At 43.0% G+C, this 19,759-nt stretch overlaps 1 protein-coding gene across 5 annotated transcripts in view; it reads left to right on the forward strand.

The window, feature by feature from the left end:
- LOC120452716 (hemicentin-1) overlaps positions 1-18,633 on the forward strand; it is a 78,272-nt gene extending 59,639 nt beyond the window's left edge. For 3 of the 5 annotated variants that reach the window (XM_039637078.1, XM_039637079.1, XM_039637080.1), the window contains 7 exons: positions 2,191-2,350; positions 4,305-4,513; positions 9,675-9,837; positions 13,953-14,174; positions 15,230-15,529; positions 16,336-16,493; positions 17,369-18,633. In XM_039637078.1, coding sequence (XP_039493012.1) covers positions 2,191-2,350; positions 4,305-4,513; positions 9,675-9,837; positions 13,953-14,174; positions 15,230-15,529; positions 16,336-16,493; positions 17,369-18,274 — 2,118 coding nt within the window. In that variant the 3' untranslated portion in view covers positions 18,275-18,633. Of the gene's footprint in view, positions 1-1,597; positions 1,702-2,015; positions 2,134-2,190; positions 2,351-4,304; positions 4,514-9,674; positions 9,838-13,952; positions 14,175-15,229; positions 15,530-16,335; positions 16,494-17,368 lie in introns of those variants that run through there. The other 2 variants (XM_039637082.2, XM_039637081.1) reach the window with 2 other exon arrangements.
- The last annotated feature ends 1,126 nt before the right edge of the window (positions 18,634-19,759 follow it).

Genomic DNA, 19,759 nt, shown 5'->3' on the forward strand with positions numbered 1-19,759 from the left:
CCAAGGCTCCTGGCGCTTGAGGAGTGGCTGGCAAACAAGTCGAAAACACGGCCGAGAGACAGACAAACAGAAATGGCAACGCATAAAATGCGCCATTAGCATTGAGGGGCACTAAAGGGTTGTGCAGACATCATCAAGTCAGCGTGGCTGGTTTTGGGGGGAGGGAAGTGGGTGGGATGGGTGGTATGGGTGGTCCTGGGGGGTGGTGACCTCGAACGGGCGATGGTTAGCGGGCGGAAATTCTGCAGCGGATGTGCCCCGAACTATTTGAAATAATCCCCAACGCCCGGGCCCACCTTCTTTTTATCATTCTATTTGCCTTTGTTTACACTTTTTGGTTTGCCTCATTCTGTTCCTTTTTTTTTGTGTTTTTTCATTTTGCTTTTTTGGCTGCGACAACCTTGAACTTTATTTACTTTTCGTATATGCATGGCGACATTTTTATTTGTTTTATGACAACAAGGTCGCTGAGCCGAGCCACAGTTCGTTCCCCAACCCATTTGGGCTATTTAAGTAGACCCTACGGGAATTGAGGCTGTGCGGAAAGTGGGAAAGGTCCTTTTTTTTGAGAGAGAGAGAGAGAGAGTGAGAGAGAGAGGGGCAGGGCACACAATGCCTTGGGGGCTCTTCTGCACTTTAAGGATCTTTAAACAAGTCGAGGGATATGCTAATAGCGACCGAGCATTGCATATGTAATGGATACATCTGTATCTGTATCTGTATCTGTATCCGTATCTGCAATCTGGTATCGGATAGCGCCGACACTTTGCCAATAGTATCAATCATTCGCACACAAAGCAAATGGAATTCAATAGCCGAAATGTGACTAGTGGGCAAATATTGTCCTGACACGGCATTCACTGTATGTCCCGTCTAAATAATTGTTTACATCTGCACAATGGAAGGGGAAGAAGCCCCACCACAGAGGTCGCCGAACAAAAGACGCGGCATGGAATTCCCAGGATAGACGACCCCTTCGCAATGCATTCGACTATCAACTCTAGCCCTCCATCTCAGCTCGAATTTCTGCCCTATTATGTACACTTCAAAGTAGCCGAAGCTGTTATTAGAAAATTAAACCATATAATTAGAGCTATTTTACAAGTGGCTTGACTAAAATGCTGGGAAGCTATCAAACGTTGATTGCATTCAAAGGGTATTTGAGCAAGTTTTCAATGCAGTTGAAGTTTGGCTCACTTACAAAGCATCAGTATGTTTTTGCAATAAAACATTTGTCTTGGAAACTGTTTTTTGAAGTGTACTGGGCCACACTATTATCCAAGTGCTGGGCTGCCTGGCTGCATTGTTTCTATTTATTTGCTCACACATCCCGATATAGGCACCTCAGTATGGATGTGTGCTAAGGTCGTTGAGGCTTTGTTCGCCCTACTCTGGCTTTTTGACTTTTGTCGACCATATTTATACACATTTTTATTTCTATTTCTATTTATTTCAATGCTTTCATTGTTCCCGCCCATATTCCCTCCGTCCGCCGCCTGTTTGTTTGCTGAGCTCAGGCAAAGTGCGAATTTGTTTTGCTGCTAAATGGCACAAGGCTCTGGGGAAATGCGTCAAAATGTTGTCGAGTGCCGGCCTGTTGGGGAAAAGGCTACAAAACCAAAAGGCGAACATCGGGCTTCGAGCATTATTTCAAAATGAGAGCGAAAGTGCGAGAAAGTGCGGCCAGAAGGTCAAGCCTCTGTAAGCATTTGAGTGTGAAGGCCTACTTACGAATATGTGGGTGGAGGCATTGGTAGGTGGAACTTGTGTGTTTAAGGGAAAACTTAAAGTAAATATCGGCTGATTTTTCAGCATCGATGCCAGGCACGTAGTCAGCAAAGGCGCAGCTTCCTAATGAAGCTGCCAGCTCACTGGTGCGCAAATTTATGAGTGTTTTTCCGGGGGGTAAAAAGGGCAAAAGATGGGTGACCTTGTCTCCCTGGGATTAAAGTGCCTAAAAGTTGGCAAGCCCGACTAAATCTTAAAGGAAAGGAATGGTTAAATCTACAGAGCTACTGATTTATCATAAGTGATGTCAGATTCCATAGGAAATATTCAGTTGAATAAAATCCAATTATAGTAGTCCAATTATAGTAGCCCTGCCTCTCCTCATCATGCTCTCTCTCCAATTTAGTACGTACATTTACATTGACAATCCCTGTAATTATGTCTTTATCCTGCCATTTGCAGCACCAAATCATCCAGCACAACCAGCGAGCGGGCGTGATTGTCAGCAGCGGAGATCTGGCGCTCCAGGGTGTCACTCGTCACCAGGCTGGAAACTACACCTGCACCGCTTCGAATGTGGAGGGCGATGGGGATTCCAATGTGGTCGAGCTGAAAGTGATGTGTGAGTATCGCGATGAGTGGGGCAAGGATATTTGCGGGATATGTTGATTTGTGGCCATTGTGCGCACCGCATTGTGTTTTAGCTGACCCATAAAAACGCTCTCTCCTACTGCTGCGTTCGGGCCGTTAACGAACGCTTTGGCGGTGGCTTTAATACAAAATCGAATTGTGGCCCAAAAACCACCCACTTAAATCCTTCTTCGCCGCCACTGCTCCTACTGCTGCTCCTGCTGGTCCATCTCCACCTCCAGCTGCTGCCGTTCGGTTTTTCGAGTGGACCTTTGACACACAAAAACGAGCATTATTGAGTGTTCGAGTATGGCCAGAGACGAGGATGGATGGCAAACAGCGGGGCATTGGAGCTCAACTCCCCGCATTGTGCGCTCGTGCGGGCCTCTTGCAGTTTTATTGCGTATACGCCCCATTATTGTGCGCTGCTTGAATGCTCCTTTGTGTGTAGCTGAGCCGTGGCGCAAAAGTGGATCTGGAAAAAGGGGAAGTGGATTCACAGGCTTCGAACTTTTGTGGCGCTGTACCATAAGAAACACAGCTCTGATTGCCTGGTATTTATCTTACGAACCATGGATTAACCATAAAAACATTTTTAGTAAACTATTTAGACAATACTATCATTTCAGCACCTTATTTCCTATAAGTTGATTTGCCCTAACTTGATATTTAATTTCGCATATATTTCATATTTTACATAGATAGATTTTACTTGATTGATAGCCATAATTATAGTGATTCAAACTTCCAAAACAGCCGAGCCGAAGGCCACGTTTCCTTAGGTATATTCCTAAAACGGTTTAGGAAGTTTGTTGCGAGGCTTCTGCCCTCGAAGGACAGGACCGCAAATCTTCTGCTCAATTTGTGCCGGATTCCTGAACTCGGCCCGGTCTTGAGTCAAACTTTGGTTAATTAGTTTGCCTTTTTCGAGCAATTTAGCAGGCCAAAGATGCTTCTATTCATTTTCGTCAGCCGGCCCTTTAAGCAGTCCCTCTGCTGTTGTGGCCTTATGCTTTTGGTTTTTCCGGTGCCATTTCCCCTTTATCACTTCCACTTCTGCCTTTTTCCAGCTTTTCGTGCTTTTGTTTTAAGCAGCGAGCTTCCGCTGGCCACAAAACTTAGTGTCCAACTGGTAGCGTTTCCTCTGCCATCATTCTCCCCTTTTCTGCCAGTGTACTCTCGTTTCCCTTGCTCCCCGAGCTGCGCTGAAAATTTGTTTACTGGTCCAGTTTGGCATGCAATATCGACAGTTGTCAAATGGCACAATAAATTCGCCACTTGCAACTTTCAAAAGTTTCGTGACTGTGGCAAGACAGTTGAAAGATTTTCGCCGGCCAAGGATTAGAAAATTGAATATTCCCTGGCTTGCTTGCATTTCTCCTTGATGTCGCTGAAAGTTTTCGCAGCGCAAAGTTTTCCTTTCATTCAAGACGTCTCTTCGTAGTATTATGAAATTATATGAATTTAGAACGGAAGAATTCACAAGGGCCTTACCCATTGCAGTACGGCAACTTATCCCATTTTAAATGTTTTTATTTAGGATTGATTAAAAAAAATACATTTTAAAAAATAAAAAGCAAAGCTATTTAAGGGCTTTAAAATGAGGCAACTCTTTAGTTTCTTTGTTGATTCACCCGTTTCGGTTCGGTTATTTTTCGGCATCTGTTCACTGTTCAGTGTTCAACCGCCCTTGTTGAGCTTATTGGGCTGCTTGGCTTGAATGGCCAAAAATGGAGCTGGTAGGAAGGAACACAAAAGGGTAAACTTTTCTACTTGGCATTTCAGAGCCTGTGAGAAGAGGCGGGCTAAAACAAAGAAGCCACCGCCCAGAGTTTGATGCGATTATTGATTCCAGCTGCAGATGCAAACAGCAGACTGCACTATAGCCAACTTTGATTCGATCTCCGCACTCACCGAATGCTTTTCCCCGACTTTTCGACTTGCAGATAAACCAATTTGCCGGCCCGATCAAAAGAAAATCTATGGAGTGGCGCGAAACGAGGCCGCCGAAATAGTGTGCGAAGTGGATGCCTTTCCGCCGCCGGAGAACTTCAAGTGGTCCTTCAACAACACGGCGGAGACCTTCGACATGCCGCAGAGCGGTTTCCGGCCCCATTCCGCCCAGGGTTCGACCCTCACCTACACCCCCGTCAAGGTAAGTTCCAAAGTGTCCAAAAAGTCGAGGTTCGGGAAAATCGCCTGGGAACCGACAAATGTCGGCGGGATTGAGGTTTGCAGATGATGCGTGACGCATTCGTCATGTTAAATGCTAAACACGTCAGACATTCGATTCATTTCTTGTAAAAGCATGCGGCTCTTTGATAAATTTTTCATTTCATATTTCGCTGCGCTCGCTTTTAATGTGAAATTGTTATTGACACATTTGACATTTTGGTTGCCGGCCATACTGGGCGAAAAAATGCCAGACGGAAATTTACAAAACAATAAAAAATGAAGGCATTTAAAAAGAAGTCTAGCAAAGAAACAAACGTTGTACATCTTCATTATATGTTTTTACTTCATTAGGCAAATGGATTTTTCAACGATCTAAACGCGCATGCAAGAGGTTATTTTTTCAGTGCAGGGTGCCTATCATTGAACTCCACGGGGGCTGTCTGTTATTGAATAGCAAAAATTTTAATTAATAGGCGGGTCACATGGTTGTTGCCATTTATTTGGGCCTCTGTGTGCGTGTCATGTTGCCAGCCAGCAACAGGGAAAGTAAAGTGGAGCAGAGCCCTTCCTGATAGAGACAACAGCCAGCCATTGGTGGCAGTCGAGCGATTTTAATTAAAAATTCTATTAGCACTGCTTTCTAATTAAAAATCCAATAGCAGCACTGCCACCACCACCACCACCATCATCATTATCATCCACAACAACACCATTGAATGTCAAAGGTTATTGGGAAGCACAAAAAAAAAAAAAACAAAACAAAAAAACAAGAGAGAGCTAAAATAAAACGCTAGCACAAAAGAGCAGGAAAAATTATTGGAAGTAAATGCCATTGACTTTAATAGTTAATAGTTATCATCATTGGCCAAAATGAAGAGGATAAAGCTCAGCACCTTCCACCGCTCCATCCGACTCTGTCCGAACTCTTTTGGCTCTGGTCTCTGGTCTCTGTCGCTTTTTGGCAGCATTTCCGCATTAATGGCCCCAATGGCCAACAGCAATTGCGATTGCAGTTTTTGGAGCTCCTCCCCAGCAATTGGCCGAGCAAATTGGCCATCAATGAGCTACACTCCCATCAATGTCCGAATCGTTGGGATTTTGGGTTTTTGCATTTGATATTCCCCATGTCAGGCTCTCGACAGCAGATGTGTACATTTTTACGGTCAGCTAAACCAAGTTGCATGTGGAGTGGCCCATAGAATTTTGCAGCTCAGCAGATGACACTAGCAATCATTGCCGGTTGTTGAAGTTCAAATGTGGGGAGACTTCAAATTAAGTGGTGCAAGAAGTGATATTCATAGCAGCGATTTAAACGTTATATATTATCAACTAAAATGCGCAATTAAATACTTATGTTACTTATTTATTTAATTTGCAGTTCGAGAGAGAAGGTATCATCTGTTTAAAGCCAAGATTTAAGGGATCAAGGGCAACACCTCTTATTGTGTATAGTTAGGGAAAGTTGTATAACTAAATCCCCAACAACATTGAAGATTTTTTCGATTGCCATCTTGAAGACCTAGCCAACTCCTGCCAGAGATTTTTTATGGCCAGATTTTGCCCATCAGACGTTCGCCACCTACATTTCCGCTTGGCTGTCTGACCACAAACGTGTTAAGTTTTTCGGACTGGGCTTGTGGTCGCTTGTAAGCCAACATGGCTGCCATTATGCGATGACAGTGGAGGAGCTGCAACTGGATGCTGTAAATGGCATGGCGCAGGACAGGAAGGGGGATTTTCCAGGGGGGGGTGGATGCGGGGATGTGCTGAGAAGAGGCACTCAACACAGTTGTTTAAGTTGCATGGCACCCAGTTGGTTCGGTTTGGTTTGGTTTGGTTTAGGGTTTTGGGTCCTTCGCTACGTCTGGTTTTTCTATTTGACCCAGTTTAAAATGTTGCGGTTCCTTCTGCCCTCTTCCTTGCTCTTCCGTCTCTTTAACGAATTTTTCTGTTTTTTTCTTTCTTTTCGATCCTTTTTTCGGTATGGAACTAATCAAACTGGCGGCAAGAGCCTCGGCTTACATTTCAGCGATCAAACGAACGAATTTCGAGGCAGTCAAACGGCATTCAAATGAGTTCCGCTCACAAACACTAGTCCATCGCACTGATTGGACACACACAATCACATACACACACAGACATAAATCATTTAGCCCAATTGAATATGAAAAATCCCTTCCGTTCCGTTGTCATATATGCTGTTTCCGGTTTCCGCCAACCGCAGCTCAAACGTCGTCGTTGCCGTCATCACATTTTGGTTGGGATTTTTCTTTTCGCTTTTCCTTCCCATTTTTTTTTTTTTTTTTTTGCTTCAGCCCGTGCGATTTGCTCAAAGGCAGCCAACAGCTCATTAATTTTGTTTTGTGCATGGGCATTTCGCCTTCTCCATTTTCCCACATTTTTTTTCCCTCGATTCCATTGCTATTTTCTATGTGTGAGCAGAGCAATTTTTGCCAGGCTTTCATGTCAAGCAATTTCCGCTGCTGACATATAAATTTCTCAAATATTTCACAAAAATAAATGTCGGTCTCTCCGGCTTTTTGGGGCATAGCTCCACCGCGCTCTGTATGAAACCCAGTGCAAGAAACTCATTAAAATGTCACTTAAATGTTTAAATTTTTAATTAAAATGCATAAATAATAACAGTAGACTTGACTTGAAACGAAATGCACAGAATGCAATGCCTTGAAGTGGCATTTTGTCCTCTTTAGAGCCCTTAAACACACACACAGATAAACACAGGCACTCGCACCAACACACAAACACGCACACAGGGAAAAATATCAAGTATACGTTGGCATATACTTGCATTCTATGGATTTTGTTTTCGTTTGTACGGCTGCTACTGCTGCTCCTGCTGTTGCAAGTGCAACAATATTTACACTGTTGCTGGCGCAACATTAGAACAATATAAACAAAATGAAATAATCATAATAAATAGAGGGGCATAAATTCAGGGGCCCCAGGGACTGGAAATTATCAAGGATTGTCGGCCCGGGCGTTGACAGTTGCAAATAGAAAAAGCAGAGCGTGCTGTGCATCTCCCACATTGATTATTACTTAAAATGCCTGGCAATTGTCTCTGTGTGTGTGTGTGTTTATGTGTGTGATAGTGAGTTGGTTTCTGGTTACTGGTTTCTGGTTTTTGTGCTTTTGGCCCTGGCAGCTCCATTATTATATTGCCGCAACCGTAGCTCCTGCTTTTAGCCACTTTCCCTTTTGGCCCGGTGGTGTTGATGCGCAGTGTTGGCAGCTGCCAACATGGCGCCTTTGTGCCAACACTTTAGCCACATACAGTATAGTACAAACACTAACACAACACAGCACAGCACAGCACAACAAAAACTGCAAACGCAATTACACACTAGGCTAACACACGCATAGATGAACACCTATTTTAATTTTCATAAATTTGTCATAAATTTGCATAAGCACTGTTGCTTAAATTCCGAGTCAAAGGCTGCAGAATATTCGCAATTTATTTTCGTCTGTCGGCAGAATAAACTGCTTGCACACAAAGAAAGTTACTTCACTTGAAGTACGTTTTAATTTAAAGATAGTTTCATGAAAAGGAAGAAGTTTTATTGCTTTTAATAGGTTAAAGGAAATTAGTATTTACATAATTTATTTTAAAAGCAATATATAATATTCGTTTCGGAACTATTCTAAAGTGTGTCAATCAAAGTTAAAAAGCTTTATTTTTGATGATATGTCTCAGTATCTCAATTTCAGTTAATTGGATGTTCGTGGTTCGTGAACTCAATAAAATCCTAATGGCAAACCCATCGATTTTTATTAGAAAGAATGAAATAGGCCCAGTAATCAATCAGAGCTGCCAACTCTCAAACTCTTTTTCTAAACGATTGGAGTTTCCATTAGCGAAGGCCATAGAACCTTAACCATTCTCTCAATTTCCATAAATCTCGACTTTCTCCCAGGCTGTTGGCAAACTTTTCTTTTGGTATGTGTTTGTTTTTTTTTTGTTTTTTGTGACCCATGTTTTTCTTTTCTTGCCCTAATTAAAATGACAGCCACGCCCACGTTGCGAGTCAAAAAGATAGCAGAAGCGAGGTTGAAACGCGTGCGGACTGACAAATAGGCTGCAATTTGCGTTGACTTTTCGCCGTGCACCCGAAAGTGATTTCAATTTTTAATGAGTCCTGCCAGCCTGAAGTTGATTAAGTGCGTTGATTCTGGTGCTCGCAGTCAACGGAAAAGGACAAAGGTAAACACGCCCCACAAAGACACAATACTACGTAGATACGTAGTTACATACGTAGTTACGGGCCACGAAAGCGAATCGATTGCTGGGGACGTGTTGTGCGAATGGTGCACTAGTTCGGTGGGTGTGTGTGTGTGTTCGTGGGTGTGCACTTGACCGGAGACGAAGGATTTCATTAGCACAACATTTGACAAAATGCAAACAAACAAACAAAACAAGCGGCACAAACAATGGCTAAGACCGCAGGCGGCCACTTAGCACCGGGATACAATGGGATAGACAGGCATTAGAGCCATGTTAACATGACTTCCTTCCTCGCCCACAATTCGCACGGATATGGATGTAAATGTACGTGTATATGTATATGCTATCCCATATATGGGGATAGCCGTGGGGCAGGACCACAAAATGCTTCATTTGTTTTTACTGCCGGGCATTTTTCCTTCCGGCTTTCACTTCGGCCTTCCAGCATTGACATGACATGAAATTATATTAATGAAAAACTTATTGACAGCTGCAATCAATCAGGGGCAACTCTGACAACGCACTGGCCCCGTATCCATATTGATTTAATGAATTAAGTTCACATTGATGTCGAGCGCGGCTCCTTCAATTCCATTCAACTGAGTGTCCAAGTGTTGAACTTAAGTAGTAGCATAAAAAATAATTTTAAGAGCTATATACATATTTTCCTTCCAAGTCCAAGGCATTTAAATGAATTTTTGATTTCGCATCACTAGAATGTAGAATGTAATAGAATAACTACTGACACAACATTATCGTGGTAATTTCTAAAAATAAAAATATGTATGCGTTTGGGGCCCTGAATGAGCCCAACGATTGTCCTCGTGTTCAATCTATTTCTACCCATGTTCACCCTTGAGTATTGACGAAACACTGTCTCCTCCGCTTTTTGCAGGAAATGGACTTTGGCACCATCATGTGCTGGGCCGACAACAATGTGGGTCAGCAGAAGGAGCCCTGTGTGTTCCATTTGATAGCCGCTGGCAAACCGGAAGCGCCCACCAATTGTACGGTGGTCAATCAAACGTCCGACTCGCTGGAGGTTTATTGCATTGAAGGTGAGTTATATGGCCCACACAGAGCTCATACATATATATATATATATGTAACATATATATACGTCAAATTGCCAGCCAATTTGTTGCCCTTTTTCATTCGCTTCGGTTTGGTCGCTTTTTTTCCCCTCCCATTTTGTTTCTATAATTGCTGATGAGCCAATCAATGGCCGAAAAAGGCATTGGTCAATGGCAGAGGGGCCAAAGGAGGAAGGCGCAAGTGGGAGTGGTCATGTCCTGAGACTTCCTTTGCAGCATGAACACGAGTGTGCGAACGCTGTAACATGTATATGCTGAGTTTCCTGCATCGCTTTTCAGACTCATTTAAAATACATGAGCGACTTAAGTGCACTTTGGCAGCCATCTACGAGTATGTCTATCCACTCATACAGATACCGATTCGTATTCCGCCATACACACACACACACACACACACACAAAGTTACACACACTAACAGATATCCACACAATCGTAAAGCACAGCCAACTTCCTTTCGTGATGCACACACAAATAATAAAAACGCAATGAAAGCATAAAACTAGAAAGGAAACGCTTCGCAGAGTGGGTGGAAATAATGTTCCTAAAATTTCAATTCCAGTTTAAAATTTGCAGTAATAAATAAAATAGAAGAAGATTGAAGACCGGTGATGAGCGGAGCTGGAAGCTGCAAGGACGATGAGTGCACGGCCGAAAGTTAAGCGCAAATTTGTACATACAAAATGTTTTGGCTTGTTAGGCAACTTGCTGCCTTCCAGTTGCCAGTTTCCAGTTGCCAGTTACCAGTTTCCGAAGACTGAGAAGACCGAGAGCGGAAACTTTAAATACAAATTCAATTCGCATATTTTATGCGCAGCGCAAGAGTGGAAAACGCAAAGACAGAAAAATGCCAGCAAAGCGCAAAATAAGCAGCACAAATTGCAGTCCCAGAGTTCAAAGTTCGCAGCGATAGAGTTGCACATTAGCGCAGACAGAGAAATGTCCTCGCAAATTGCAACAGCTCCGAGCTTATGATGCATTTATGCAGTCCTTGAGTGCCGAACCGGAGACAGAGACATCGAGGGGGTTAGCAAAAGCGGGCGGTTCGAAAGCGGAGGAAAAACCGGAGGGAAAAGGATGCGGATCCTGCGAAAAGGCAACGCAAATCAAAGCGTTGCATAACGAGGCGGCTGCTGCAAGAAGTGCAACAAAAAGCGCATAATAACTGCATACTTAATGGCGCTCTTTCCCGCTACTGTTTGTTACGCCCCGCATGGCGCTTTCCACTTTTCCTCCCCCTCCCCCACCATCCGCTTTAAGCGCTCGATGTTTTCCACCAATTGCCGGCAATCGCAATTGTTGTGCTTACTTAATGTTGTCTCAAGTGCTTGCCCACTTCGCGTATGCGTAGTGTGTAATTGCATTACTACGCGCTGCAGAATGGCGAAAAGCAGGGAAATTCCTTGGCAGTTACGATTCATTGTTGCGATTCATGGAACTGCTCAGAAAAGCTCGAGTTTTCCTTTTTTTTACGTTTGATATGCCGTCTGGGCTGGCGCATGTGGCAGCAATTACTTTGTTGACTTAATCTTTGGCTTTAGAGGTTTCCAAATTGAAAGGATGCACATAAAGTAATTTTGTTTATTCTAATAAAAACGGTCATAAACTATAGATTAAATTCACAATTGAAAGCACATTTTATTTTGTTACTAAGTTTATTTTTAAGTAACAAGATTTTAATTCATTCAGAGTAAGCTTACTAACAATTTAATCTGAGTAGAACAACCGCTTTGAATTCCTTATCAAACTATCTACTTATCTAGCCCTCGTTAAGCGGCCACGTTGCGTATACTTGATGACCGAACTTTAGTTTCCATTACGTATGCAGTGCAGCGACGGCTTAAAGCTGCTACTGTTCCATCTCTCCCTCGCCGTCTTGAAAAGCCATTGTTCGCATTATTACCGCATCACTCCCACAGTCCTCCCACTTCCGCCCCCTGTTCCGCCCCCTTTTCCACCCCCTTTTTCCGACCCTCCGGCTGCTAATTTAGTGGCTGCACATTATTATCATAGTCATCAGCATCATTAAAACTTTAACGCAAGTTGTTTAAGCACAACACAAGAGCAGCAGCATCAGGATCAGGGGAGCGCACACAATGCGATACTTTTTATATTGCACTTCACATTAAGGCGAACGACTGCTGAAATGCCACGCCCCTTGCTGCCATATACCAAACACCGCCCAACGCCCACAGCCCACAGCCCTTGGTCGTTTGTTTTTATAATAACTCAACTTTAGCTGCGGTCGACTTTAATAAGCCAGCACGCAAGTTGGCCAACTCAACTCGACGTGGCCAACGCCGCAGCTCAACTCGGCTCAAACCGAAGCGAACGGAACTTAAACCAACGACTCTCAGCCCGCCTTGAATCGAATCCAATGTGCGGTGCTGAAGACAACTCCACATCTTTGGGGGCCAAGTTCGGTTGGCTACTGCTGTTTTTATTTTTCCATTGCGCGGAAAACAAAAAATATAACAAACTTACAGGGCAACGGGAATGGAAGCGGCAGCTAACCAAACTCATCAAGCGTCGGTTTAATATAATAAAACTTCAGTTTATAACATTTTGCTTTGCTGCTGACGATGCTGCTGCACTGAGAAATAATCGAATTTAATGGCGAATAAAGTAATGCAGTAGAAACTGCATTTTCAGAATATAGTTGTACTCAGCACAGTTTAAAAGCAACCACTAGAAAATGTTATATTCAACACTTACTGGATGAAAATTCAGGATTAAATGGTTTTAAATACAGTTAATATTGTAATATGTTATGAATTGAAGCTGATGAATCAGTGTGTTGAAAGTGCCCAAATGCCTTTTTTTGAGTGTACTGCCATCTCTGCTGCTGGTCGCTCTTGCTTTATTATTTTTACTCCACTTGCGCTGCTTCCATTGTTGCTGTAGCCAAGTAAATAAAATTAACCCATTACAATGAAGTTTTTTTTTGCTCTGACAACGGAGCTGCGGCAAATTTCATTAGCTAAACGTTTTAAAGTGCGCACAAAATGGCCGCCAACGAGAAAGCGTAGGAGGGGGTGGATTCCTTGAAAGGGAGCACAAAATAAGAATGGAATAAACCCACCGAACCACCCAGCCACCCACCGAACAATGAGGCTTTGAGGCAAAGGCCAAGCACATTCTCTTTACTCTATTTCCGTGCCCTTTTCTTTGTGCCGGCGAATTCGGGTGGCTAAAAAGGCGGCCAACAACAACTGAAATTCATAGCAACATATAAAACATTTTCCACAACAATTTCTCCTCGGGACCCGGGGGCGTGTGCCCGGCTGAAGTAGTTGTTGCTGGTGGAAAAACCCGCTCTAAACCTTTTCACTGGCCGCCGCTTTTATTACAAAATATTTTAACATTTTTCGCAAGTGTTTTAAGTCGGCTTTTGTGTCTACAATGAAGTGGCATTTGAGCTGCCAAAGCTAGCCAAAAACAGCCGCTAAAGAAGTGGCCCAACATTAGCCTCTTACTTTTGGCCAAGAACCGCTTCGCCTCTCCTCTTCAGTCAAAGGGGCGAACTGGAGTGGGTTTTGGGCCAGTTCTTTTGTGGTGTGATTAAATGGCATTTAAAATGTAACTTTAGATTACTCTAAGTATATATTTTCGGCAGCAGTTGAAAGTTGGGGGACACTTCAATTACCAGAGAGTTCAAATCAAAGGGATGACCTCAAGTTGGGTGTTTCTAAGCCGTTCTAAATTAAGCCGTATGTATTTACGGCTAAAATAAATACAAAAGAACATAAAAGAGTCTTCATCGTAAATGCTTTCCTATGATGTAAACGTTTTCTTACTAAATTTGTTTTGCAAAGTTTGAAAGCTTTTAGTCAGTGATAAAGCCATTTATCTGTTTTACCTGGCATCAAATAAAATCCCAAAACCAAAGTCCTGGCATTTGCAGTCATAAATAAATCCCGCCAAGCCCCTAAGCAAAGTATAAATAAGACTCGCCAGTCCATCGACAACTACTTAATATTAATAAGCTCCAAGTTCCGTCCCCTTGGCCAATACCAATACCGGCCAATATGCAAAGTAAGCCGCAGTTCGTGACAAGTTATGCAATCGCTTTTTTTCGCAGGATTCGATGGCGGAATGCGGCAGTGGTTCCTCATGGAAATCTTCGATCAGCACAGTGGTCAGCTCCAGGCCAACATCAGTGCCAAGTTTGCGGCCCTGAGTGTTACGGGTCTGGATGCTGGTCGTCTCTTCAGGATCTATGTGTATGCCGTCAATGGACGAGGACGCAGCGATGCCATTGCCCTCGATGGATACACTTTGAAGGCCGCCGAGAAGCAAACCGGTTAGTGAAACAATACTATTACTACAATTTTAAATGTTTAATTCATAAATCATTAAGAGTGGGCAATCCAGCACTGCGAACAATATTTCCTACTTAGTTATAAAGTTCGCTTACCTTTTTTTCCAAAACTATAAGAAGTTAGCTCTTTCCCTAAGTGTTCCTTTGTTTTTTATGATTTTAATATGCTAATATCGAGACTTACTCCCATTTCTTTGCAAAACGAAGCGAACTGCATAATTTAATGCGGCGAAAAGCCGCTGTATCAGTTTCACAGCAAAGATTGTCCTGCGTTTTATGATTATTATGCCACCTCGCAATTTAATTACGCTAAACTGCTCAATGAATTGTAAATTCAGCGACACAAAACTTTCGCCTGCAGTTTTCGGCCAGTAAACGCAAAATTTTATGAATTTTATGCAGCATTCCCACGCAGAAAGTAGCGCAAAAAAATCTGAAATGATTAGCATTAATGAATTGGGGTTGGAAGAATGCGGATAGCGACTTTCTTTTATTGAGGGTAAGGGTAAGGGTAAGGGGTCTAAACGAAAAAGGAAATTGTAATGCTAATTAGCCAAAGGAAGAGCTGACAAGAATTTTATTTTCATTTTGGTACATTTCCCGTTTGGGGAAACCAAACGAAAGGAAGTCGAAAAGCGAGCAGGGCATCTAGAAGGGACAGTCACATTTTGTGTAAACAACTTGAGCCGACATTTCAATTTTTCATAAAGTCAGTCCGAGCAGCGGCAACTGGGGAAAGAAAAGTGCAAAGCAAACACAGCAAACGGCAGGAAAAGCAGAGAAAAGCTGAGATGGAAATCAGAAAAGAAAATTGTCTTGGCTGGGTCAAAGCGTAGATGCTCTGGGTAAAGGTTAAGCTTGATTATGATCAGCATTATAGAGGATTCATACAGTCAACGGAGACATTTTTATCTCTCCTACAGACACGGAAAGAAATCGAAATATTTCGTTCGGTCATTTTGTTTCGTAAGAGAATGAAATACTATTGTAAAATGATTCAACTTTTGACCATATTTTAATCGCATTTACCTTTGCAGTTGCCTTGACCTCCTACAAGGGCAGTGCGCAGAGTCCGGATAACTTTGAGCTGACACCGATCCTGTCGATTGGCATCTTCGTGGGCATCCTGGTGGCCATCGTGTGCATCGGTATCGGCACAATTGCCGCACTGAAGCTGCGCTCGCACAAGCATCAGCAGCAGCAGAAATTCGTACATCCGAATGCGAAATTCTCACGTCCGGGCAATTTGCAAATTAAGGATAAAATCTCATTGCCATTGAGTCACTCCGAGGAGATGTACGACGAGAAGAATCCCGATGTGGTGCCCTACAATGAGGGTAAGTTACCGGTTCCCAAAAACCCGTTGCTTAGATCCCCAATCTCTGGGTGCTGTGCCCTCAAGATAAATGGCGTCTGCCCAGGCAGTTCTGTTCACAATTTATGGCCGCTGGCTTGGGGGCTTCCCCTTATGCAAATGCATTTGACAGGCCGTCCAGGGCTCATGCAGGCAAAACAAACAGGACCCAAAGTCCTGAGGAGCTGGTGGAGATCTGGTTGGAGAGCTGGCTGCATTTTTGTGCCAGTGCTGAAATATTTAAATGACAGCTAATTGCTGTCAGCTCCTCGCCGGTTAGCTTGTTTGCTCGTGTGTCTGCAGTCGAGGGCCTTAAAGATCCTGTTAAATGGGGAAAATGGGTAGTAGCAGCAACAGCAGCAGCAGAAGGAGCAGCAGCCATTTCACTCACTGCACGTGCTCGCTTGATTAATGGCAATCAAGAAATCAAGCGGCAGCTAAAGCAGAAGCAGCTCCACCAGCACAGCACAACAATTTAATCAATTTTCCAAACGTAAAGCAATTTCATGGCCAAAAAAAAGAGAGAGAAAAGTAAACTATGGGGAAAGCCAAGAAAGCTGGCGATGGGGGCCAAATGGGGCAGGAAGAAAACTTGGTGCCGAAAATCACCAAAAGATTTGAGGGCGTCGGCCGGGCCAGAAACTTTTGCCATGCTCCTGCTACTTAACAACAAAGCAGAGAAACGAAAACTTTCCAAACTAACTAAGCGTTCTCCATTCTGATCCGTTCCATGATGTTCTCTCAATCAACCCAATGCCAACGCGAACCCCAACCGGAATTTCCATCCAGTTGATGGCGAATATAAACAAAAATCAGCAACACAAACGCCATCGGGACATCTTTCAACGACCAGCGAGGTGGAAATCAGCTGCAAGCCGGGCTCAACATCCGGCACCGGAATCGTCCAGGCCAACTCGGCGGACAGTGGCACCTATCAGAGCAGCAAGGTGAGTCGACGGCAGTTGGCCAAACTTTTGGCCACCGAAAAGTTTTAATTACAGTCGAACTACTCTATGACGAACTCCACTTTGCCTCCCCCGTCCGCCATCCAAAATGCCGGCAGCATTGCCATGACAAATGCTTTGATTTGATGTCGCAAATTTCTTGCGAAAATCCTAATGCTCTTGAAAACAATTTGTGCCAGATTAGAAAATAAACTTGTGATTTTAGCCCCGCCCGGAAAACTGTTGGCAATTGGCACTGAGACTTTTTGCCTTACCTCTGGCGCAGGTTGCTCACTTAAGGAGTTATCTTGCTGGTATTCCTGTATTACTTGGAAGCCCAAATTGTTTTTTTAATAAATTGAAAATTAAGTTACTCGTAGTTACCTTGACAAGTGCCTCGGTTTTGTCGTTTACAAAAACTCTTCTAATAATCTTTTCTCAAAAATTAATTTCATTGGGAAACAAATTCAAAATAATAATAGATTTTAATTAAAACAGTCGTGATAAAAACAAATTTTAAGTTAACTGATTAACCTTACAATTTTATTTATCTGGATTAAAATAGTATAATTATAAAAATATACAAATAAATAATTTTTGTCTTAGTTTTTCGTTCAACGTAAATTAAATATTATCTGTGTTCAAGATTTAATATTTCTGAGAATTTTTCAATTCCCTGTTTCTGCTCAGTTGCTAAACTCATCAGAAAGCGTGATGTTTTTCAATTATTCTTCAGAATGTTGAAATGAAGATAAAACCAAAAGCTTCACAAGTATTTGGGTTCATCAAGCAAATTGTTCTCTAGTGGAATCTCGACTGTTTCAAGAAATTCTCTGATGGCGGTTTATTAAATGCCTGGCGCATTCTCTTTCCTGCAGGACGATGAGCTGCACTACGCGGAGCTGTCGCTGACCAACATGCCATCCGGCAGCAGTGGCGCCTCCAAGAAGGGTCAGCCCATGGGCGGTGTGGGTGTGGTGCAGCACGTGGTGCAGCAGCAGCAGCAGCAGCAACAGCAGCAGCAGCAGGGACAGGGGCAGGTTCAGCATCCCCATGCGATGTTGGGTGGCACCTTGCCACACGGCTCCAGTATGCGGAAGCTGCTGCCCACCATTCCGGCGACGGCGACGCTGCAGCGCCACAAGCCAAATGCGGGCGGAATGCAGCATCCGCACCAGCACGCTCCGCCGCCCACGTACGACTACGATTACTTTGAGGAGCCGACGATATATGCGCAAATCGATGCGTACAAGACGATGCAGGTGGACACTGGCACAGGTGTGGCCGGTGTCGGTGTCGGTGGATCAGGATCGGGTGTAACTGGTGCGGGGGCAAGCATCTCATCGCCGGGGTCGCATGGCACCCCATCCACGGTGTCACCGGGCACCGTGCAAATGTACACCCTGCCCCAGCATCCCGGTGGCTACCACACACTGCCGCACAATCATCACGCACAGCAGCAGCTGGCGGGCGGTCCGCAGAACTCCGCTTCGATGATGCAAATGATGCAGCAGCAGCAGCAGCAGCAGCAAATGCACCACCATCCTGCGTCCAACATGCCGCCCTCCTACCAGCAACACCAGCAGCAACAGCAGCAGCAGCAAATGGCCCATGGCCAGATGCTGGTTTCGAGCAACAGCAGCGGATTGGCCTCAACCACGGCGGCCGTGGCCAGTCCCAGTAGCTCATTATCGGGTCTTTCGGGCGTGGGCAAGTCCTATTCGCGCGAAATAGTCACCGTTCGCACCCCGCTCATGTACTCGCAGCAGGAGAGCTGCGTCTAAGGTCTCCGTCTCCCCCTGGCATCTTACGGATACACCAAGTCCCCGATTCCACATTCCCGATTTATGTAGTCATGTAAGTCTTGAGCTCTTCGTGGTTGGTGTCTAGGCTAAGTGTTGCCAAAACGAATTGAAGTAAATTGCAGCGTTCTGTGGATTTGAAGCGATTTGAATCGTTTGTGTGCTCGTCGAGGAACTGAATATTTTTTAATACAAAGCTCATACAAAGGCTGCCACGAAATCTTCTGCACTGAGCATTACAATCCTAATATAAAATCAATAATTCGCAATAATGTGCAACCAGTCAGCCCACATTACTTTTAACTTTAGGCCACAAATGAATAATTAAATCACGAAATATACATATTTTATTTTCGATATGCGGCTGCTGCGGCAGTAACATATCAAATACCGAGATTATAATATGGGTGTACATACAAAAAAAAATGTTTAATTAATGAGTCAGAAAAATTGGAACCATAATTTAAAGCCCAAGCTGTAATATAAATAAATCAAAATTCAATGCGAAAAATTAACAGAAACGAGATAATACATATTCAGAACTCATATTGCATAGCAAATTTTGCACAGATTGCAACATTTTTGAATGCAGTTAGACAAATTAGATTTTATTTTTCAATCAATTCAAAGAAATGAGTAATGCAGCAGAAGATGATTGTTCCTTCCTTACAGTAAGTACTCAGATGGACACACAGCCTAAGCCATATTTTTTCATCAGATTACCACACACTAACGAGAAGTATATATTAATTTCGAAGGATACTTTGTAAATGTTTGTAAATGTCAGCTGAACAGTAAGGAGCTGCAATTTGTTAGGAATTGGCTCAATGAACGCATACAACTAGAATAAATTTAGTAAGTATATCCTTGATATAATAGACTTAAAGCTCACGCTCACTCAACCGAAGATGGGCGAGCAATGCGAAAGCGCACCTTCTTGGCAATTATATTGAAAATTAATTACATTATTCAAATATATGGTAAACAATATAAATAAAACAAACACCCACAACCAAAGACACAACAGACACACATACACACATACAAAAGCAAATTAGCTGCAATTAGCTTAGCATAAATGAATACTAAGTATTAATGTGTAAATAGCAAAATCGTAAATCAAATGTATTACCGAACCCAAAAAGCAAATCAAACAGAAACGCTGCAAATTAATGAATGTAAATTAGTTGCACATTCTATCCAAAACAAAAAAAAAACTCCCAAGACTATAAATAACAAAAAGAAAACACAACAAGGACCTATTGTTGGTATGTAAAATTTGAAAATAAAAAAAAAGAATAGCAAAACCAAGAAAAACATGTGGGAATGTTGTTGTTTGTAAATGGCATTTATATATCAAATTGTATTTTTTCTCTTCAATGTTTGAACTGTGAAAAGGCATAAAATTAACAAAATAAATGCACATTGTAAATTATTGTTACATTTTAATATTTAATATATTATTTT

Source organism: Drosophila santomea, chromosome 3R (genome assembly GCF_016746245.2).
Source record: "Drosophila santomea strain STO CAGO 1482 chromosome 3R, Prin_Dsan_1.1, whole genome shotgun sequence".
Taxonomy (NCBI): domain Eukaryota; kingdom Metazoa; phylum Arthropoda; class Insecta; order Diptera; family Drosophilidae; genus Drosophila; species Drosophila santomea.